Source organism: Myxocyprinus asiaticus, chromosome 17 (assembly GCF_019703515.2).
Source record: "Myxocyprinus asiaticus isolate MX2 ecotype Aquarium Trade chromosome 17, UBuf_Myxa_2, whole genome shotgun sequence".
In the NCBI taxonomy this organism is placed as follows: Eukaryota; Metazoa; Chordata; class Actinopteri; order Cypriniformes; family Catostomidae; genus Myxocyprinus; species Myxocyprinus asiaticus.
Window position 1 is genome coordinate 43,657,334 of NC_059360.1, and position 22,533 is coordinate 43,679,866.

General features: G+C 36.3%; 2 protein-coding genes across 3 annotated transcripts; both read left to right on the forward strand.

The window, feature by feature from the left end:
• Window positions 1-518: 518 nt before the first annotated feature.
• Window positions 519-13,865, forward strand: LOC127455496 (sorting nexin-6-like). Its single transcript, XM_051723447.1, has 14 exons — window positions 519-587; window positions 730-780; window positions 3,119-3,223; window positions 3,699-3,809; window positions 4,701-4,822; window positions 5,679-5,802; window positions 6,898-6,993; window positions 7,312-7,417; window positions 8,820-8,895; window positions 9,014-9,053; window positions 9,205-9,291; window positions 9,649-9,808; window positions 11,402-11,487; window positions 13,011-13,865. Exons 1-14 carry the CDS (start codon window positions 582-584, stop codon window positions 13,062-13,064), a joined length of 1,224 nt encoding a protein of 407 aa, XP_051579407.1. The 5' UTR covers window positions 519-581; the 3' UTR covers window positions 13,065-13,865.
• A 357-nt stretch (window positions 13,866-14,222) lies between these two features.
• Window positions 14,223-21,587, forward strand: LOC127455502 (E2F-associated phosphoprotein-like). 2 transcript variants are annotated; one of them, XM_051723457.1, is made up of 6 exons: window positions 14,223-14,381; window positions 17,407-17,591; window positions 17,728-17,835; window positions 17,936-18,050; window positions 20,679-20,804; window positions 20,918-21,587. In XM_051723457.1, exons 1-6 carry the CDS (start codon window positions 14,224-14,226, stop codon window positions 21,228-21,230), a joined length of 1,005 nt encoding a protein of 334 aa, XP_051579417.1. In that variant the 5' UTR covers window position 14,223; the 3' UTR covers window positions 21,231-21,587. The 2 variants fall into 2 exon arrangements, with proteins under 2 accessions (XP_051579417.1, XP_051579415.1); XM_051723455.1 differs by lacking the exon at window positions 14,223-14,381 and adding an exon at window positions 16,627-16,905 and having other exon boundaries at window positions 20,918-21,584.
• The last annotated feature ends 946 nt before the right edge of the window (window positions 21,588-22,533 follow it).

Sequence of the window (22,533 nt, forward strand, 5' to 3'; positions counted from 1 at the left end):
TTGTTGAAGTCTGTTTCCCCTGTTTCACCTTTGTCAAAGTCTGTTTCCCCCATGTTTCCCCTTTGTCGAAGTCTGTTTCCCCTGTTTCCCCTTTGTCAAAGTCTGTTTCCCCTTTGTCAAAGTCTGTTTCCCCCATGTTTCCCCTTTGTTGAAGTCTGTTTCCCCTGTTTCCCCTTTGTCAAAGTCTCCACCATGTTTCCGCTTTGTCGAAGTTTGTTTCCCCTATGTTTCCCCATTGTCAAAGTCTGTTTCCCCCATGTTTCCCCTTTGTTGAAGTCTGTTTCCCCTATGTTTCCCCTATATTTCCCCTTTGTTGAAGTCTGTTTCCCCTGTTTCCCCTTTGTCAAAGTCTCCCCCATGTTTCCGCTTTGTCGAAGTTTGTTTCCCCTATGTTTCCCCATTGTCAAAATCTGTACCCCTATGTTTAACGGCGATACGGGGAACACTAACAGGGGAAACATAGGGGCACAACAACGTCCCTGTATATAGAGGTTTTACACTTGAAGGCTCCGCCTCCACTGATCCACTGCCTCACGTCACGCGACTGACACCGCCACATTCATACTCCACCCGCAGCAGCCATGATGGTGGGTGCTTTTCTGCAATTGCTCTCTCCACCTTCATCATCATTTCCACCCTTAATCCCCCGATGTATCGAGTAATAACTTGCTTGTGTCGTATTTATATTCCGCGTGTGCATTCTGAGCTTTCTGTTTGTTCTCTCCACAGCAAGAAGGGCTGGACGACGGCCCCGATTTCCTTTCCGAAGAGGACAGGGGAGTAAGTTTTTCTTCTCTCATATCTGTTCTCTCTCTTTCCCCTCTTGGTGTGTGTTATGCATGTTTGTAATCGTGTAAATGACGTGTGTTACTACTCATGTCACTGTGGCCCAGTGCTTGTAACCTATTTGAGTCCGTCCGTTCACTTCCTCCTGGCTGCTGGGAACACAAACCCGATACACATCTACAAAACCCGTGTATGCACAATGATTCGCATCAATGTCAATGCCAGAAACTAGGGCGAGAAGAACCCATAAACCACATTATGCCATTAACCATAAACTATAGCTGTAGTTTATTTAATGAGACTTACAAAGTTGAGAATATAATATATGACAGACAGCACCGAGTGCTAGTTTTGTGCTGAATTTGGCAATGTTGAAAAGCTTTGGGTCACTCGAATATTGTGGTTTATTCTCAGCCTAATAAAATGTATCAAATTGAAATTGTATCTAATTGGAACAATGTTACTTTGTAATGTAACGTCCAGTGATACAGTGTTGCGCTGTAATACAGTACATACATTGATACAATATTGTGTTCTAATATAACGCTGTGAAATGCGACGGATTGAGGATTTTCTTTTTTTTAAAAGATATTTCTTAGAAATGGTACTGTAGTGGTACCATGGAATAAATCTACAAAATTATGGTATTGCCAGTTTTTTGGAGAATATGGTAGATAAAGAAAGCTTTGAGTTTTTTACTCGAATAATGCTGCAGCTGTTCCTCCATATCTACTGAAGTTATTGTTACTACAGTAAAATATGGTTACATGGTTTTATCCAACACTGTCATCAAAAAGAAAAAAAAAATGGTCATGTAATTATTAGTATTAGTAATATAGTAACAATAATCGTTGTAAACAATGGTATTCTGGTGCAAACCGGTTACCACCATGGTCATTTTTTTTTTTTTTTTTTTGTATGGTAAAGAAAAATTAGCACTTTTACTAGTCACAAAAAATATATATTTTTATTTAATATTGATGGTGCAACATAATTTCTTAATATTACGTTTTTTATTTTTTATTAAAATTAATTTATTAAATAAAGGTGGCATGGGAGCCTTTTACCCCACACTTGGGGTAAAAGCCCCCCAGAGGGGTGCGAATATAGGGACAATAGTTATAGGGCAAAATTTGTCAATTTAGGCAAATACTTTTGAGACAGCAAGATGCATTTTGAGTAACAAATTATGATAATGCTTATTCAAAATAATCACTTAAGAATAGGGTTTCAGTCACATTTGGCATGTCATAGCATCGCAAGTATTCTATCAGCAATATTCATTACATAACAATTTCATTATAAATGTATTTGTCCCACTTAATAACAAAAAGGGTTTTATAGGGACCTTTCACCCCTGCAACCGGGGGGGATTTTTACCCCAAATACAGTCCTTTCACTTTTTTCTTTTTTTTTTTAATCCCCTTTTTCGCCCAATTGCCACTACTTAGCAGGTCCTCATGGTGGTGTGGTTACTCACCTCAATCCGGGTGGCGGAGGACGAATCTCAGTTGCGTCTGCTTCTGAGACCGTCAATCCGCGCATCTTACCACGTGGCTCGTTGTGCATGACACCGCGGAGACTCGCAGCATGTGGAGGCTCATGCTAATCTCCGCGATCTACGCACAACTTACCACGCGCCCCATTGAGAGCGAGTACCACTAATCGCGACCACGAGGAGGTTACCCCATGTAACTCTACCCTCCCTAGCAACCGGGCCAATTTGGTTGCTTAGGAGACCTGGCTGGAGTCACTCAGCACACCCTGGATTCGAACTTGTGACTCCAGGGGTTGTAGTCAGTGTCAAAACTCGCTGAGCAACCCAGGCCCTGATGGACAGTTATTACAGAAATTATTGATTACATTTTTTTTGATTGAATCACCTTGAACAAAACTGAAAATTGAAAATGAATTGTTTTTTGTCAAAATAAATGTGATCATTTCAGGGATTCTCATTAGTTACATAAATGTGCAACATTTTGAAAATGATTAAATATTGGATCAAATTACCTCACAATTAAACTTTAGAGATTACATGCAATGATCTCATGGATCAGGAATATTTAGCAGTGTATAGTGATAAACAGGTGTTAAGCAAAGTTCTTTGGTTGTTTTTATTGCTGTTTCGAGTTTTGGGAGAAAATTATATCAAAAGTGCCTTTTACCCTGGTGGGCCTTAAGCCCTGTTATACTCTATATAGTAACATTAATGTAAATGCAAGTAGAGTTTTCTAAAATAGATGATGTATATTTTAACAGAGTTGAAGTGATTAAAATCCATTAATAATCTTTTGCAATAATTCACAATGTTTGTGTATTATTGTTTTAATAGCCAAGAGCAGTGAATGTGGATCTTCAAACCGACGCTACACTACAGGTGGACATTTCAGATGCACTGAGTGAGAGAGACAAAGTCAAGTTCACCGTTCATACAAAGGTACACAACATTTATTTCACCAGTTCACTGGTTCATATAGTCCTGGAGGGCGTTAAGGTAAATTGATTTGGCGTGCTGTCTATAACAGAGGGGCTTGAGCACAGGACTTGGCTTGAGATGTGAGATCCCCCCTGGAATATATGACTAAAGCAAGAAATAGAAAGACAATTTTGAAATAATAAGTGGTATAGGCTTCAGGGCCGGTACTAACATGCAGTCTTTGGGGGAGCAATTTGATCTTTGGGGTAGGCAAGGGGTTGTCTCTTCATCGGACCGGGGGGGGCAAAAGGAAAATCAACGAGGCAATGCCCCCCACCAAACCCAGCCATGAAAGGATTATGTGATAACTTACATTTGGAACTTCATTAATACAACCAGAAATGTCTGTTTGTAATGTCAACCTCTACTCTATGCTCTACATCACTTGGAATGTCAACTACAGTAGATATATTAAATTATGACTAATTTGTTCCAGAGTACTCTACCTAACTTCAAGCAGAATGAATTCTCAGTGGTCAGACAACATGAAGAGTTTATCTGGCTCCACGACTCATTTGTGGAAAATGAAGAATATGCAGGTTATATTGTAAGTAACCTTTACATGTCTGATACCTTTTGTACTAGACCTTTAATAAAACTTGTACGTTGAGTTTATGGCTAACCTCAGTTGCTGGCTGATTGTTTGCAGTCTATAAGTGTATTTTTGAAATTTGCTCTACACTGCAGCTTTGTTTAAACTGTCCAGTCAATCTCACCAAGTCTGAAATTATTGCTTAAAACGTCCTTTTACTGTAGCCCTGAATTGCATAGCATGGTTTGTTGTCGCATGAGTATTGTAATTCTGTTGTTGTTCAGGTGCAAGTAAAAGGGAAATGATCTGTACAGTTTCCTCTTTTTCATCTTAAACATAACCTGTGGTTAAATTGGCTGAAAACGGTGAAACTGTTAGCATACTAGAAAAAGTAAAGATTTAGCAAAGAGATGAAAGATTTAGAGGGCAAAGAGATATGGATGATTTTCCCAAATTATGTTGTTTCGATATTCATTGACAAATCCAGCCATAAGAAAAACAGGACCATATTGAATTGTTTTTAGGCTGTCAGAGGTAAATTACAACAAATCCACTGTCCTGTTCTGTATTTACATTGGGTTTTTTCTCTGCATGACTTGACCTATCTAATAGGTCTGTTTTTTTGCTATCTGATGTAATATAGTTTCATCTGGGTTACACTTCATACTCTATAAAGAAAGAGGCCTGACGCTGGCTGGCATTTATAATATCATCGAAGCTGGACTGAATTATTCATAGCACTTTGCATTAGGCACAGCAGTGAGCAATTACGTTTTGCATTTAGTGAATGATGATATTACAAACTGGAGAGTTTTATTACCAACACCCTCTGAAGGCAAGCAGAAATGGTTTAGGAATTCAGATGTCGCTAAGACCTTTTTAGCTGAAGAAATACTTTCTCTGTAGATTCCACCCGCTCCTCCAAGACCAGATTTTGATGCATCACGAGAGAAACTTCAGAAGTTGGGTGAAGGTGAAGGATCTATGACTAAAGAGGAGTTCACTAAAATGAAACAAGAACTGGAGGCGTGAGTTGATCAATTTTGCGTAGTGTGACTGGTAGTTGGGGTAAACTTTGCTGCATTAACCCTTAAATGCATGGTCATTTTCCCAAACACTCTTACATATTCGGGTCTTTAGAGACCTGGCTCTTATATCTATCAAGAATGGATGTACAAAATGCCCAGAGAGTGTAAAATTTGAAAACTATTTTCAAGACAAGTAGAAAACAATAAAATAAAATATATTTTGATGACAAGTCATATAATACTTTTCATATGATGTACTTGCTATAAGTTTACTTTGATGTTGTTTATTCATCAAAGAGCAATGTCAAATGAAAATCAAGTCAATCACTCAAACATCAGTGCCACCTTGAGTAAGACATGAATATTATGTATGTGTATACGCATATAAAATACTGATATTTCACCATTGTTGATAGTGCATTGTTGCACAAAGTCAACATGATATAGTATTTATTTGTATGAATTTAGTACTCATTTCTCTTGTAATACACAAAGAAATAGTTATCCTGTTATAATATACTTAAATAGAAATGAAAATTATAAAAAATATAATTTATGGAAGTGCAAAAAAAAAAACTTTTTTGTTGTTCTTACATACCTCTGGTATCTAGAGACCCTATACACTTTTGGTACTCAAACCATTATAAAATATAAAAAAATTTTTTTGCAATTTTGGAATTTTTTGTGTGTCAAACTACAGATTGAGGAATACTAAAGAGGTGTGGGCACAACTCCAAAAAAATGGATGAGGTACAAGGGGTGGAATGAGTTCCCGGGTCTCCAAAGACCCGAGGTAGGGGTTTAAGGGTTTATAGTTACATGACTTTATTAATAATCATATGAAAATGTGTTTCAGTGAATATTTGGCCATCTTCAAGAAGACTGTGGCAATGCATGAGGTCTTTCTTTGCCGTGTCGCTGCCCATCCTGTCCTACGCAAAGACTTGAACTTTCATGTTTTCTTAGAGTACAACCAAGACGTAAGTGTCCCATTTGTGAACTAGGTCATCTGTTTCTGAGCTTTGTTAAAAGAATTGGCAATGATGTTTGTCATTGATGCTTTCCTTTGCTCTAGAAATGAGATGTTTAATTGTAAAAGATGTATTATATTAGCAAATAATCTTTGTTGTCAAGTGAAATAGGATTTCTGTAAGTCATCAAATACAAACGTCTCGTTTATGCTCCGATAACCACTGCTGTAAGCCCCAAGTAGCCAAAAACTTTATATCTCCTTTTACCTTAGGGAGTTTTCTAAAAAATTTGCCATTTTTTACTTGTCTGTGAGCTTGATTGGCTGAATAATCCAATGCAAAATAGAAGGAAAAGCATGCAAAACAAATCATCAGAAAAAGGTTTTCGACTATTGATGATAAAATTTGTATATGAGAGGATCTCAGCTTTCTATTGACACCTAGATTGAGCTTCTAGTCCACTCAGAGGCCGAGATATTCAATGAAACGAGGGTGGTGCTTGAACTGAAAATTAAACTGAATGTCTATGGACGAGCACATCTGTGAGGGCTAAAATGCCTTAAAGTGCCACCTACATTTCAGATCTGTATGTTGTGATGGAATGTTATAGAGAAAAATATTTTTCTAGTGCTTGCTGCCATCTAGTGGAATAAAATGAGACTTTTCAAAGTGAGGTAGAGTGAACAGAACCAGAATTACATGTTTACAAATTTAGGACAACAAAAAAAAAAAATGTTTTTACACTTTGCTTACACAATATCGTTTATGAATAATTAAAACATTTTATTTGGGGGGGGTTCTCTGAAAAATGTGAATTTTTTTTTATTTTTATTTTTATTTTTTGCAATTAGTCCACAGTATGTGTGAATGGTGAGCTTTTAAATTTGATTGTGAAAAATTGTGGGCAGCAGTCTAAAAATGCACCAGAGTATAAGGGGTTAAACAAAATATTAATTATTTTTATTTTTTTTCCCTTTTGATTTTGGGAAGAAATGTGACTGTGCAAATTTAAAAAAATAAATAAAACAAAATTGTAAAAAGTGAAACATTTCAGAGTAGATATAATTATTCACTTGTCTTTAAATTTGTCTCTTGTCTCTACAGCTGAGTGTACGAGGGAAAAACAAGAAGGAAAAGCTGGAGGACTTCTTCAAGAATGTGGTGAAGTCTGCAGATGGAGTTCTAGTGGCTGGAGTGAAGGTCAGTTCAGTCTGCAGACTTCTGCCAATGTCATGTGACTGTGTTATGTGGCTCTGCTATAGAAGTTAGGGGGTGGAGTGAGAGAGAGAGGCCATGTCAAAAATTACCATTCTGAAAAATGATTGACTTTGTCTTGAAGTTCTTTGTGTTCATCTGTAGATTAAATGATGGTTTATGACTCTCTGGTGAATACTTCCCTAGTAATGCCAATGGAATGCACAATGACCCAGACTTTCTATATGATATAGTTAGAATTAAAAAAAAAAAATCTTTACATTTCTCCAAAAACATTTAGCCTTTTTTTCTTTTAAATCACAGGACGTTGATGATTTCTTTGAACACGAGAAAACATTCCTTTTAGAGTACCACAACCGTGTCAAAGACGCCTCTGCCAAATCTGATAGAATGATCAGATCTCACAAAAGTAAGTTTTTCTTGCTTTTACGGGAAAACTCTTCAGTTCACAAACATTTCTAGAAGCTGGCACCTCACATGGCTGAGTAACGTCAAGGATATGGCAAGGTCAAATTTCTCCAGTCACAGGAAATGTGTTATAGAGCTTAATGACTCAACCAAACATATAGTATTTCAATAGTATTTCACATCTACCCCAAAATATTCTCTCTTCGCATTGTACTGCGCTTTAATTTCTTTTAACTTGACAAACTTTATCAAACTTTAACAACCATTAATATCAAATGTCAACTCAAAAGACCCATAAATGGAATGCATATCATATTTCAGTGTGTGTAGATAAGAGCATGTTTCCACATTTTGCTTGTTCTTTGAGTCTGTTTTTGTCTTACAATAATTTGCCAGCAAATATGGACACTGGAAAGTTATGCTTTCTCTGTTATGGAGGAATAACAGGAAATTAGGGGCAGTACTTTATGCTGCTTACTAGGAAAATGTGTCACTTGTCTGTAAGCCATGGATATGTCAGGTGATTGAATAGGTCTTTTAAAAGTCAATAATAATTTACATTTACATTTATGCATTTGGCAGACGCTTTTATCCAAAGCGACTTACAGTGCACTTATTACAGGGACAATCCCCCCGGAGCAACCTGGAGTTAAGTGTCTTGCTCAAGGACACAATGGTGATGGCTGTGGGGATTGAACCAGCAACCTTCTGATTACCAGTTATGTGTTTTAGCCCACTATGCCACCACCACTCCGTAATATAATGATTACATGCTAACTACTGTGTTAAGTGGCAAGTAATCGGAATAATGTGTTTAATGAGCTATAAGATTACACTAACAGAAAAGTACCATGGTATTCTTTACAGTATCTTGAAGTACCATGCAAATCTCATGGTACATGAATATGGTAATCATTCAGACCCATGATTATATCAAAGTATCATAATTTTACTATCTGATACCATCACTGTACTATGGTACCTCCATATTACTGTTTTGTATGGGTAATTCTAACTGGAGTTGATAATTCAGATTTCATTGTGACAATATCTATTAATATTAATCACAGGGTAATTCAGAAATCTCTTTTGTTGTTCTGGTTATTTCCATTCATCAGATGTCTCTCCTTGTCTGTCATTAAGCCAAAGGTTTTGTCTTTTCCTTGCGTGTTATTAGTCTGATTGCCACAACAATGAAACATGATATGGAGAAGCAGAGTGCTGTATTACTGAGTCAAAGAAAGTGTGAAGTGAAAGTGTGGACTCTAGAGTTTGGTTCTGAATCAGGGACGTGTTAAGGTTGGGGACAACTGGGAATGTTTGTCCCGGTCCTTGTAAATTTGAGTGACAGCCCTGGATCTGTGAGGGTCACCTATAGAGATCTAACGGGACATCTGTTTCAGGTGCGGCAGATGACATAAACAGAATCGCCTCCACACTGTACACTTTAGGAACCCAAGACTCTACAGATTTGTGCAAGTATGAGACTGATTTTTCCAATGTAGCTCCAAATATGAATGATTTTGTCTTTTTAGGTCAGTTTTGTTAGTCGTGTTTGTTTTTTGACTCTCTTTTTGTTTCGTTCACTATTAAATAGATTTTTCCTGAAAGTATCAGAGCTTTTTGAGAAAACAAGGGTAAGTTTAGTTTTCATCCACCCATCCATCCATCCATCCATTTATCCATCCATGATGCCTTACTCTCGGAAGAGAAGCTGTTTTGGTGGTAAATGTTGTCACTCACCTTTTCATCTCAGTTCTTAATTTGCTGTGTGTGTTTCTTGTGCAGAAAATTGAAGCACGTGTGGCCGCTGACGAGGACTTGAAACTTGCAGATTTGTTGAAGTATTACCTCAGAGAGTCGCAAGCTGCAAAGGTATTCTATTAGAGACCTCTATTCAGCATGTTGCATTGACAGCTAGTTTTTAGAGGTAGTTCCTCTATTGTTGTGGTCACTTGGCTACATTCTATTGAAAAAGGACATTCTCAATTGACAATACTCTGCACACCAAGACAAAGTTCTGTCTTGCCTGGGATGGTGATCTCTTGGGCCATAACGTTATGTTTTGCACTGCTGTATTGATCTTTTGTAGTCCAGGATTCATCCACACACCCATAAATAATTATCGCTACTTTCAAGCTACTGTAATGCTTGTGGAAATGGTGTAAATGTGCTTGTCGATAACTTGGGTTTTCTGGTCTGGTTTTGTAAATGGCATTGTCTCTCTTACAGGATCTCCTGTACAGACGAGGGAGGGCATTAGTTTATTATGAGAACGCCAATAAAGCTCTGGACAAAGCTCGGGCTAAAAACAAAGATGTTCTCCAAGCAGAAACCACACAGCAAGTGTGCTGTCAGAAGTTTGAGAAAATCTCTGAATCCGCAAAACAAGGTAATTCAATTATTTCGTTGAAAGAATGATTTTACAAATCTATAGAAAAAGCATTACTAATATTATTGCTCATACAAAGGGTTAGCAGTTTGAACACACCCCTTAGCCTTACTGTTAAACTTTGACATGTAATTCATTCAGCACTGTTTGTGTAACAGACATAAATGAACCTCAAATTGTGTAGCTTGTTTCGATCAAAGCGATCTGTCTTGCAATATTTCACCTGGTGGACAACAAAGTCACAAATCTCATAGACCTAAATGAAAGAACTGGGGCCGGTTGCACCAGGTATACGTATGTTACAACTTAGTGTAGTCGTGGCGTAAATGGGCACTAAGTCACAATTTACACACTGCTAAATATTTCAGCATTGCACCATTAAACTTAGGTAGAACGTAACCCTATGTATAAACTAAATATTTACGGAAACCTCTGACGGAGTAACGGAGGGAATAAAAAAGCAGACTGATATTTTATGACATCAATGAGCTCATGTTTTGGTTGACAGGCTTCAGTCCTTTCGATAAATATGATGGTGTTGACATTTACGGGAGAAAACATTATCTTTAAAAAATGTAATTCTTCAGCATGAAACCGATCTAACAAGTTTCAACAAATAGATATTAAAATGAATGAATGTCTATTTTTCCAGCCTGTTGTATTAGTATTTTTTGATTTATTGCCCCTTATTCATTTTAGATACAGTTACTGAATATTGTTATTTACACAAGCTTAATATGTAAAGGAGTAGTGGTGGTGTAGTGCGCTAAAGCATATAACTGGTAATCAGAAGGTTGCTGGTTCAATCCCCACAGCCATCACCATTGTGTCCTTGAGCAAGGCACTTAACTCCGGGTTGCTCCAGGGGGATTGTCCCTGTAATAAGGGCACTGTAAGTCGCTTTGGATAAAAGCGTCTGCCAAATGCATAAGTGTAAATGTAAATATATAATTTATGAAATCTTGTTTTATTACATATCGTATTTCAGTGGGGATTTAATTTATTATATCTGACAGTTACGAGCAAACAAGGTTTGAACAAAATCAAACTAAAATGCATCACTCTTAAACACATCTGTGTACAAATTTGAAGGCTTCTGATTGGATCGATACAAGTAAATGTCAAATTATGCAACTATGCATTACTTTACGGAGAGCTTACGACCTACTAGTTAAGTCTTGCCTTAAGAACAGGTGGTGCAACCGAATTAAGCACTGACTTAGTTATAAACTAACTAGTAGTTACTAAGCCCTTAGTGTGAACTTTACATCCCAACTTACGTGAGAATTTACGCACAGCTGGTGCAACCCTACCCTGAGCCATATCCAGAGACCAGAATATTATAGAAACTTGGGGTGTGCTCTAAGAAACCACATATCAACCATCCAGGACACTTTAGCGACCACCTAGAAACGACAAAAAACACCCTAGCATCCACAAAGCAATGTAATAAAAACCACTGAGAACACCTAAGCAAGCAATTTTTTTTTGTTTTTTTTTGCCACAAATTTTCTTTAAAAATGTGAAAAGTCTAGTTAGAAATGTTGTTTAGAACTTCACTGTGTTCATCTTTTCTTGTTTGTTTCAACACAGAACTGATAGATTTCAAGACGAGACGAGTAGCAGCATTCAGAAAGAACTTGGTGGAACTGGCTGAGCTGGAACTAAAACATGCCAAGGTAAGTTCCATAATGTGAGTCACCATATCAATGATGTGAAATCCCCCGATTATTTATTCATGATATTCGGGTGATACTTACAAAACCTGTCAAGAAAATGTCCTGGTCATATTTAACCCCAAGTCGACACCCCAAAAATAAAAGAAAGAAAATGAAGCCTACATATAGGAACATAAAGATTTCTTGCATTGTGATAGTATATTCAGGCACTAAAGTACATTATACCCTCCAAAATGGAGTGGTGGTGGTGTAGTGGACTAAAGCACTGAACTGGTAAGTGGAAGGTTGTTGGTTCAATCCCCACAGCCACCACCATTGTGTCCTTGAGCAAGGCACTTAACTCCGGGTTGCTCCAGGGGGATTGTTCCTGTAATCAGGGCACTGTAAGTCGCTTTGGATAAAAGCGTCTGCCAAATGCATAAATGTAAATGTAAAATTCTCTCATTCAGATGTTTTACTTTTACTATTCCCGCTTTTTAATCTCGTTACCGTAACAGTTATTGTTTGTTTACTGTAATACAGTAATTCTGTAATCATTTTTTAAAAGACAGATGCTATTTGCACTAAGTGTAAATAGCAACAAAAAGCATCTTTTTTGCACTAAGTGCAGATAGTGGCAGATACAGTTTGCGCCCCTAGTAAAAAATACTAACATACAGTATATCACTGCTGCTTGTTTATTGTGTTTATTTAGAGTCCCACAGACAACCTACACCAACCCCTAACCTTACCTTACAAAAATTAACCATGGATTTACTACAGTAATCATAGTTTCACCCTGGTATTTTGTAGTAAAATTATAGTAAACCATAAAATTAAACCTGGTTACTACAGTATATTAACACCATATTGGTGTAATAACACATGAAAAACATGGTTACTACAATATTAATATAGTAAAACCATGGTTAATTTTACCTGGATTAAACTGTTCTCTCAACTCCTCGACATTCATCATGACCAAATCACTGTGAAGAAATCAACTTGTATGTTCATTTTGATTTATTATTATAAGTAGTATTAAAGGAACTATTAAGAGTGGAGACAGGAACCAGGATGGGAAAAAGTGGGACAAAAGCTGGAATTGACCCGGGTCGTCTGCACTAAAAAAAAAAAAAAAAAAAAAAAGCATTTCCACAGCGTCTTTACCCGCTACACCACTGCAGCAACATAGGGGATGCAGTTTGTCCTCAATTTCTCCAAACAGCAAATAGCCACGCTGTTTGACAGGTGCTATTTACACCTAGCGCTAAATTTAAAACGCAGTACCAAGGAAGTACTACTATGATGTATTAATACTTTTGCATTTAAATAATTGCTCTTTTTTCGTGTTGCGGTAATAAGGAATGGGCGGGAAATGTCTAATCGACATGATCCTAAAATTTGATTTTTTTTTCTATATAGAAATTGCTTAATATATATTCTTATTTGTATCTTTTGATTTTGGAGCAACATAAGACAAGCATATTTTCTTGTGAGAGTCCCCTTTTCACAGTCCTTTTTCATCCCTTCTCTGTCTCCAGGGGAATCTACAGCTGCTGCAGAGCTGTCTTGGAGTTCTGAAAGGGGACACTTAGGTCCTTGAACCAGGTTCTCCATATAGGGCTTTCCCTGCTTTGGTCTCGTCTTCATTCAGAGGATGGAGGAGAGAACACACCTGGGGTCAGTTTGTCTAAAGAGACGTCTGTACTCACCACTACCAGAGACACCATGCTCCCTCCACAACCCCCCCTTAAAGTGAGGCAGTCCACTGTGTAAGATCATCCGATCCACACAGCACAAGAAATACGATTTCATTTAATCACCGGTTTTTAACTTTTAATTGTTATTCATGGGATTTGTGCCATCATTACACTTTACGATACATCTTTCCGTAATTTGTCCAGTTTGTTTCGTTTCGTTTTGCTTGTTTAGTTTTTCCTGTTGTAATCTTTGAAGTTAGTTTTGGTGATCAATGTGGATGCTGCTCTGATATGTTGTTCAAGTTGAGCTGATTGTTATTACAATTAAATTGCATGGTCACACAAAACCTTGTATATTTTGTGTTAATTTTCACCGTATAGCTATCGATCATCGTAATCAGACTAATTTTCTGCTAAGCATTTTTTTCCCTCTGTTTTTATTCCTAACAAATAATGCTTATGTATGTTTGCCTTAAAATGTAGATTATTACATTGTTAAAAAAAAATCATACATGAATGCATTTCTTTCTTGACTTTTTTTTAAGTGCACTGTATATGAATGTTTTGTTTTTTTCACAATATGTGACCAAAGCTTCTGTTTATTCAGATGGAGGAATGCAGACATAAACGCTGGTAATAAAAATGATAATATGACCATGAAAATAACACAAAATAAATGATGCTGTTTACTTTAAATTTAGGATTATTTATTTATTTATTTATGTGTGATAAATGGAGAAAATCTGATTGTCTCAGTTAATGTTTATGGTGCCAAAATGAAGACATTATTTACTGATTGGTAAGAGAGGATTTTTTAAATGCAGTCCTGTGATTGCCCAAAACACACATTTTTGGTAGAATTTGCAGTATAATTATGCAATGTAATTAAATGAAAATATTATATAATTTATTGTCAGATTAGACTACTTAATAGTTAGTGCTTTAGAGAATCTAAAACAATTTGTAGCCCATAATTTTACGAAGATAAATTAACCAAGGCAATAGACTTTTATTTTGAAAGCCTTATTTTGAAATGGAACTGGCGTTACCGGAAATGTTACAAAGTTTGTTTCCGGTGCAAAAGTGTTTGGTAATTGACATACGCGTACACTTTCTTGTGTTTTATTTAAAAGACGGAAAAATGAACCGAAAAGACGATTATGATTCATATGAAATTGAAGAGCCGAGCGACGAGGAAGGGGCAGGAAGCAGGTAAACAACAGTAAACATCTTAAATATAAATACAAGCGCGGACCATGTTTCCTCCTAGAGCTGCACGATTAATCCTTAAAAGAACGTTCCAGCAATGTATATTAACGTTCCAGTGACATTCATTTGTAAGGCGGTCAAATTTCAATTCGAAATGCACTTCAAGACGCGTTTTTAAATGTTGATAAACTTTATATGGCATCTACAAAACACAGCGCTCCTGCACGAGACACTGCGCTGTTTTAAATCAAAATACCCCTCTTTAGGAGATATTAATGTAAACACAGCTGTTAATGAATTACCAGTGTAAACAGACGGGATATTAAAGCAAACACAGCTGTTAATGTATAAGCAGACGGGACAAATTCTTCAAAATGATAGATCTGTGTGATGTCTAAATGTATATAAGCTGCATGCTGTCTGTTATAGGCATTCAGGCATTCTTACTGCATCAAATCAGTATCAATGTATATCTGTCACACAGTAAAGAGTGTCAAGTATTTAAGTAGTTTCGTTTTGCAATAAATTACCTTTTTAATGTTTTATATGATAATTTTTTTAAATGTTTAATTGCTACTGTTGCTGAAAAACTTAAAGCACTGTTTACTGTACTCTATTCAATTACTGGCTCTTGAATAATTCCTTTACAAGCTTGAAGCAATTTTTACAAGAGAAACACTGAAGGCCTCATTGTTTTAATTTAAATGGTTAATATTTATTTAAAAACAACTTTTGCAAAATAAGTGTTTTATTGCATATTTGCTTACAAGTGCAACACTTTAACATAGAACTGTTAATGAAGCTTTTTTCTGTTCGTTTTGCTTTTTACTTGGCATGTGAGAAACAGGTTAAATCGTTGTTGTTTTTTTTATTTTTGTATGTATTTATTTATTTTTTATTATGCTGTTTTTTAACAGGATTTTTTTTTCTTCTTTTTTTGCAATAATCACAAGGTGCTGTTTGGTTTATAATGTATTCGTTGCGCCCTATTGTGGAATTAGGACATTTAAAATTTATATATTTGATAAACAACTTTATTGCATTTTTGCATAGGTTGAAGCAGAGAACATTTAGTCAGAACCTCTAGTAAAGTGTGTTAGTTTGTTTAATACCCTTATGCCAAGATTTTGTAAATCACTGAAATAAGAATTTTTCTTCAGAATCGTGATCTTTATTCTAAGCAAAAAAAAAACAAAACATGATTCTTAGTTTATCCAGAATCGTGCAGCTCTACCTCCTCCACACATGTAAACAAACTGTAATCCTTATCCAAGAGATTATTTGTATATATTTGGTCTTTTATTGTCTGTTGAATGTTAATTTTGTAAGTTAGAAGACTAATTTTCTGCTAAGCATTTTTTGTTTTGTTTGTTCCTCTCTGTTTATTCCTAACAAATAATGCTTACGTATGTTTTCCTTAAACTTTAGATTAATACATGGTTAAAAAAAAAATCATACAATAACTTTTAATTGTTATTCATGGGATTTGTGCCATCATTACACTTTACAATACATCTTTCTGTAATTTTTGTCCAGTTCGTTTCATTTGTTTTGTTTTGCTTGTTTAGTTTTTCCTGTTGTAATCTTTGAAGTTAGTTTTGGTGATCAATGTGGATGCTGCTCTGATATGTTGTTCAAGTTGAGCTGATTGTTATTACAATTAAATTGCATGGTCACTCAAATTCTTGTATATTTTGTGTTAATTTTTACTGTATAGTGTATAGAATACTTTTCTGCCAAGTATTTTTTGTTTGTTTGTTCCTCAAATAATGCTTATGCATGTTTGCCTTAAAATGTAGATTAATACATTGTTTAAAAAAATCATACATGAATGCATTTCTTTCTTGACTTTTTTTTAAGTGCACTGTATATGAATGTTTTGTTTTTTTCACAATATGTGACCAAAGCTTCTGTTTATTCAGATGGAGGAATGCAGACATAAACGCTGGTAATAAAAATGATAATATGACCATGAAAATAACACAAAATAAATGATGCTGTTTACTTTAAATTTAGGATTATTTATTTATTTATTTATGTGTGATAAATGGAGAAAATCTGATTGTCTCAGTTAATGTTTATGGTGCCAAAATGAAGACATTATTTACTGATTGGTAAGAGAGGATTTTTTAAATGCAGTCCTATGATTGCCCAAAACACACATTTTTGGTAGAATTTGCAGTATAATTATGCAATGTAATTAACTGAAAATATTATATAATTTATTGTCAGATGAGACTACTTAATAGTTAGTGCTTTAGAGAATCTAAAACAATTTGTAGCCCATAATTTTACGAAGATAAATTAACCAAGGCAATAGACTTTTATTTTGAAAGCCTTATTTTGAAATGGAACTGGCGTTACCGGAAATATTACAAAGTTTGTTTCCGGTGCAAAAGTGTTTGGTAATTGACATACGCGTACACTTTCTTGTGTTTTATATAAAAAACGGAAAAATGAACCGAAAAGACGATTATGATTCATATGAAATTGAAGAGCCGAGCGACGAGGAAGGGGCGGGAAGCAGGTAAACAACAGTAAACATCTTAAATATAAATACAAGAGCGGACCATGCTTCCTCCACACATGTAAACAAACTGTAATCCTTATCAGATATATTGTTTGTATATATTTGGTATTTTATTGTCTGTTAGAAGTTAGCATTGCATTAGCAGGACAAGTATCTATTTAAAATAATATCTGTAACCAGCAACTTGGTGATAAAAACATCACAAACGGCCTAATTCAAAAAAAAAAAAAAAAAAAAACGTGGCTTATATACTTCATTTATTTGACAATTTTTACATCAGAGCATTTTTACTTATTGAGTTTAGTTTGTATTTGTGTCAACACCAAGAAAAATAAAATCCTGGTACATGTTGTATTGGGCAAGTAGCTAAAAAATGATCTGTTATTCATTATATATATACTGTACGTGTGTGTATGTTCCTATTAATATGAAAACAGAAGTTAGCAGGTATATGAAACTACAGGAATGTCACATGTTCCAATTTGTGTTTCTCACCAGTTCTGAGGATGAGCTGGACATCCTTCTCAACGGCACTCCGGATCAGAAGAGGAAGCTCATCAGAGAGTATCTGACAGGGGAGAGCGAGTCCTCCAGTGGAGATGAGTTTGAGAAGGAGATGGAGGCCGAGCTCAGCAGCACCATGAAAACTATGGAGTGCAGCTGGACAGCATCCTCAACTCAAGGTCTGAGTCACTCTGTTTTAAACATAAACATATATATGCCATAACACATAAACACACACGCATGTGTTACAGTCCCATGACAAATGTCACTGAATGGAAGTGCGTGCTGATTAGGAATTTAAATTTTAATTCATAGGTCAAACCTCTGGGACCAGTGACAACACTTCCACAGCAACCAAACAGCCATCTCGGGAGTATGACAGCATTTACTTTGACTCAGACTCTGATGAAGATGACACAGCTGGTAATTGTTAAAAATAATATTATTATTTTAGTTTTTTTTTTCTGTGTTGTAACTGGTGTAACAGTTGATAATTTGTATTTTCTTTGCGGTTGTGTATCAGGCAGCTCTCGGGGTCAGAGGAGGAAGCAGCGCTCTATACTCACAAATGATGAGCTGTTATATGACCCAGATAAGGATGACCGGGATCAGGCGTGGGTGGATGCAAAAAGAAAAGAGTGAGTTTTTGGCAGATCTACACTACCAGTCAAAAGTTTGGACACAATAACTCTATTACTATTCTCCACATTTTAGAATAACAGTAAAGCCATCAAGAGTATGAAATAACACATACAGTTGAAGTCATTAAAACAATTTTTTTAACCACTCCACAGATTTCATATTGCAAACTATAGTTTTGGCAAGTCGTTTAGGACATCTACTTTGTGCATGACACAAGTAATTTTTCCAACGATTGTTTACAGACAGATTGTTCACTTTTAATTGACTATATCACAATTCCAGTGAGTCAGAAGTTTACATACACTAAGTTAACTGTGCCTTAAGCAGCTTGCAAAAATTCCAGGAAATGATGTCATGCCTTTAGGCAATTAGCCAATTAGCTTCTGGTAGGCTAATTGGAGTCAATTGTAGGTGTACCTGTGGATGTATTTTAAGGCCTACCTTCAAACTTAGTGCCTCTTTGCTTGACATCATGGAAAAATCAAAATAAATGAGCCAAGACCTCAAAAAACAAATTGTGGACATCCACAAGTCTGGTTCATCCTTGGGAGCAATTTCCGAACACCTGAAGGTACCATGTTCATTTGTACAAACAATAGTACACAAGTATAAACACCATGGGACCACGCAGCCATCATAACCGCTCATGAAGGAGATGCATTCTGTCTCCTAGAGATGAACATAGTTTGGTGCGAAAAGTGCAAATCAATCCCAGAACAACAGCAAAGGACCTTGTGAAGATGCTGGAGGAAACAGGTAGACAAGTATCTATATCCACAGTAAAACGAGTCCTTTATCGACATCACCTGAAAGGCTGCTCAGCAAGGAAGAATCCACTGCTCCAAAACTGCCATAAAAAAGCCAGACTACAGTTTGCAAGTGCACATGGGGACAAAGATCTTATTTTTTGTAGAAATGTTCTCTGGTCTGATGAAACAAATTGGCCATAATGACCATCGTTATGTTTGGAGGAAAAAGGGTGAGGCTTGCAAGCGAAAGAACACCATCCCAACCGTGAAGCATGGGGGTGGCAGCATCATGTTGTGGGGGTGCTTTGCTGCAGGAGGAACTGGTGCACTTCACAAAATAGATGACATCATGAGGAAGGAAATTTATGTGGATATATTGAAGCAGTATCTCAAGACATCAGCCAGGAAGTCAAAGCTCGGTCGCAAATGGGTCTTCCAAATAACAATGATGCCAAGAATATCTCCAAAGTTGTGGCAAAATGGCTTCAGGACAACAAAGTCAAGGTATTGGAGTGGCCATCACAAAGCCCTGACCTCAATCCAATAGAAAATTTGTGGGCAGAACTGAAAAAGCATGTGCGAGCAAGGAGGCCTACAAACCTGACTCAGTTACACCAGTTCTGTCTGGGGGAATGGGCCAAAATTCCAGCAATTTATTGTGAGAAGCTTGTGGAAGGCTACCCAAAACGTTTGACCCAAGTTAAATAATTTAAAGGCAATGCTACCAAATACTAACAAAGTGTATGTAAACTTCTGACCCACTGGGAATGTGATGAAAGAAATAAAAGCTGAAATAAATCATTCTCTCTACTATTATTCTGACATTTCACATTCTTAACATAAAGTAGTGATCCTAACTGACTTAAGACAGGGAAAGTTTTCTATGATTAAATGTCAGGAATTGTGAAAACCTGAGTTTAAATGTATTTGGCTAAGGTGTAAATAAACTTCTGACTTCAATTGTATGGAAGTATGGGAATTATGTAGTGACTAAACATTGTCAAACAAATCTAAATTATTTTACGATTTTAACTGTTTAGCTTCTTCAACCTCAAAGTAGCCCTCCTTTGGCCTTCAGATGAGGTGTGTCCAAACTTTTGACTGTTACTGTATGCTTACTATCTTCAACCTAGTTAAAGGGATAGTTCACCCAAAAATGAAAATTCTCTCATCATTTACTCACCCTCATGCCATCTTAGATGTGAATGACTTTCTTTCTTCTGCTGAACACAAACAAGGATTTTTAGAATAATATTTCAGCTCTGTAGGTCCTTACAAGTGAATGGTGACCAAAATTTTGAAGCTCCAAAAAGTACATAAAGGCAGCATAAAAGTAATCCATATGACTCTAGTGGTTAAATCCATGTCTTCAGATGTGATATGATAGGTGTGGGTGAGAAACAGATCAATATTTAAGTGTTTGGTTTTTTTTTTTGTTTTTTTACTACAAATACTCCTTCCCAGTTGGTGACAATATGCACAAAGAATGCGAGTTGCCAAAAACAAAAGAAGTGAAGGTGGAGATTTATAGTAAAAAAAGATATTGATCTGTTTCTCACCCACACCTATCATATTGCTTCTGAAGATGTGGATTTAACCCCTGGAGTCGTATGGATTACTTTTATGCTGCCTGTATGTGCTTTTTGAGCTTCAGAGTTTTGGTACTCATTCACTTGCATTGTATGGACCTACAGAGCTGAGATATTCTTCTAATAATCTTTTGTTTGTGTTTAGCAGAAGAAAGTAAGTCATACACATCTGGGATGGCATGAAGGTGAGTAAATTATTTTTTTTCTTTTTGGGTCAGCTATCCCTTTAACTTGATCGTGATCATAGCTTGATGCCATTAATCTAATTTGTTTGCGTTTAACACAGGTACAGAAATCAGAGACGCCTACCTCCTTCGGCAAACAGAAGAAACAAGCCCCCGGCTCTTCCAAGCAGTGATGCCGTTCTCAACTGTCCAGCCTGTATGACCACCCTGTGCCTGGACTGTCAGAGGTATGGTCGCAAAGCACTGTTTATAGAACTGAAACAGGGATTTGCAGATAGTCAATTATTTTACTTGACTATAGATTCATAATGAACTAAATGAAGGTCTTTTCAATCCACAGACATGAGAAATATCGGACACAGTACAGAGCCATGTTCGTGATGAACTGCACTGTCAACAAAGAGGAAGTGCTGCGGTATAAAACGGCCATTAAGAGAAAACAGAACCGGCGGAGGAAGAAAGCTCGTCAGGAGTCCACATCAACAGAGGTAGAGATGGAGACTGAAGCCGGCCTGATTGATGCACGCTTAGCGGGAATGGACGAAGAGGAGATGTATCATCCGGTCAAATGCACAGAATGCTCCACTGAAGTGGCGGTTTATGATAAAGAGGAGGTGTACCATTTCTTCAACATTCTTGCAAGTCACTGCTGAGGACATTTGCTGGACTTGTAAATATGTTTCGGTTTTATGTAGTGCAGCATAGAGGAAACCAGTCAGCTTTACTGTAAAGAGAGATATGAAAGTTATTTGGGGTTGTTTGTGACAAGTGGTTATGGTGTTTTATGAAGATTTATAAAAAGTATAAACACTTTCATGTGATCCATCGTGTACATTATATTTCATAGCTCCATGAAGGTTTTTCGTTTGCCTCTCTTGAGGTATGTTCTTTCCTTTTATTAGGACATTTTTTTATACCCAGTAGAAGGAACATAATTATTTTGAATTAAACAGTATCATATGACCTGAACATGCTTAAAAGCTTTTTACACCACTGGAAAAGCATTTCAGGAAAACACTTTATCAAATACTCACATTGCTGGTGTCATTTGAATAAATGTTGTTTTGATTTTATAGACAATGTTTCAAAAATATTATTTTCTTAAAGGTGCACTCAGTTACTTTTGTCTTTGTGTCATCTTGGACTTACACTGACACCTAGCGGCTTGGATGCAGCATCATTTAAAATCAGTAGTTTTCAGTTTCAGATGACATTGTAGAAATTTAGTATTCACAGTCAGCCATGATTACTTTAATTGATGAGTGAAAGTGAAAACAACGCCTTTACTGAGATTAGGCGAGTAGTATTCAGCTGGTCATTTGATTCTAACATGGCAGCCCCCATGTGCGGACCCTCTCCATGTAGATTAAAACAGCTTTTATAAGGTTACTGATATGACTGGAGTCTTCATTTTAATGTGAGTGCTCATGATTTCCTACATATATTGCAAAATTACAATTCATGTCTTTAGGAGTTTGACTGTTTTTAATGAGGAAAAAATTACTGAGTGCACCTTTAAAGATCCTTTAACCTGTTGAGTTCAGTATTTTTCAATGGCGGTGGGAGACTTTTATTTTGTATTTTGTACAAAATCAAATGGCGACTAGAGTTGGGGGTGGGGGTCCTTGACAATGGACCCATATTTTTACAAATATTTCATGTAAATTTATAACACTGTACTTTGTATTACATCACCCTGGTATGAGTTTAAAAAAAAATCAGTTACCACAGATGCAATGAGGCTTCTAACACACTGCTGAGGGAATGAGAAAATTTGGCCTATTTCTCTCTTACTGCTGTTATCCAGCGCTCTATATTTTTATCTTTTTTTTTCAAAGCTGTGAAAGTGTAATCATTGATTTTTTTTCTTTTGCTGTTGGAGCAAACGGGTAAGCAAAAAATTTAATTTGCTTTAGTCTCCCATTTACTGGCATTCAAGTTTAGCCAACTATGACG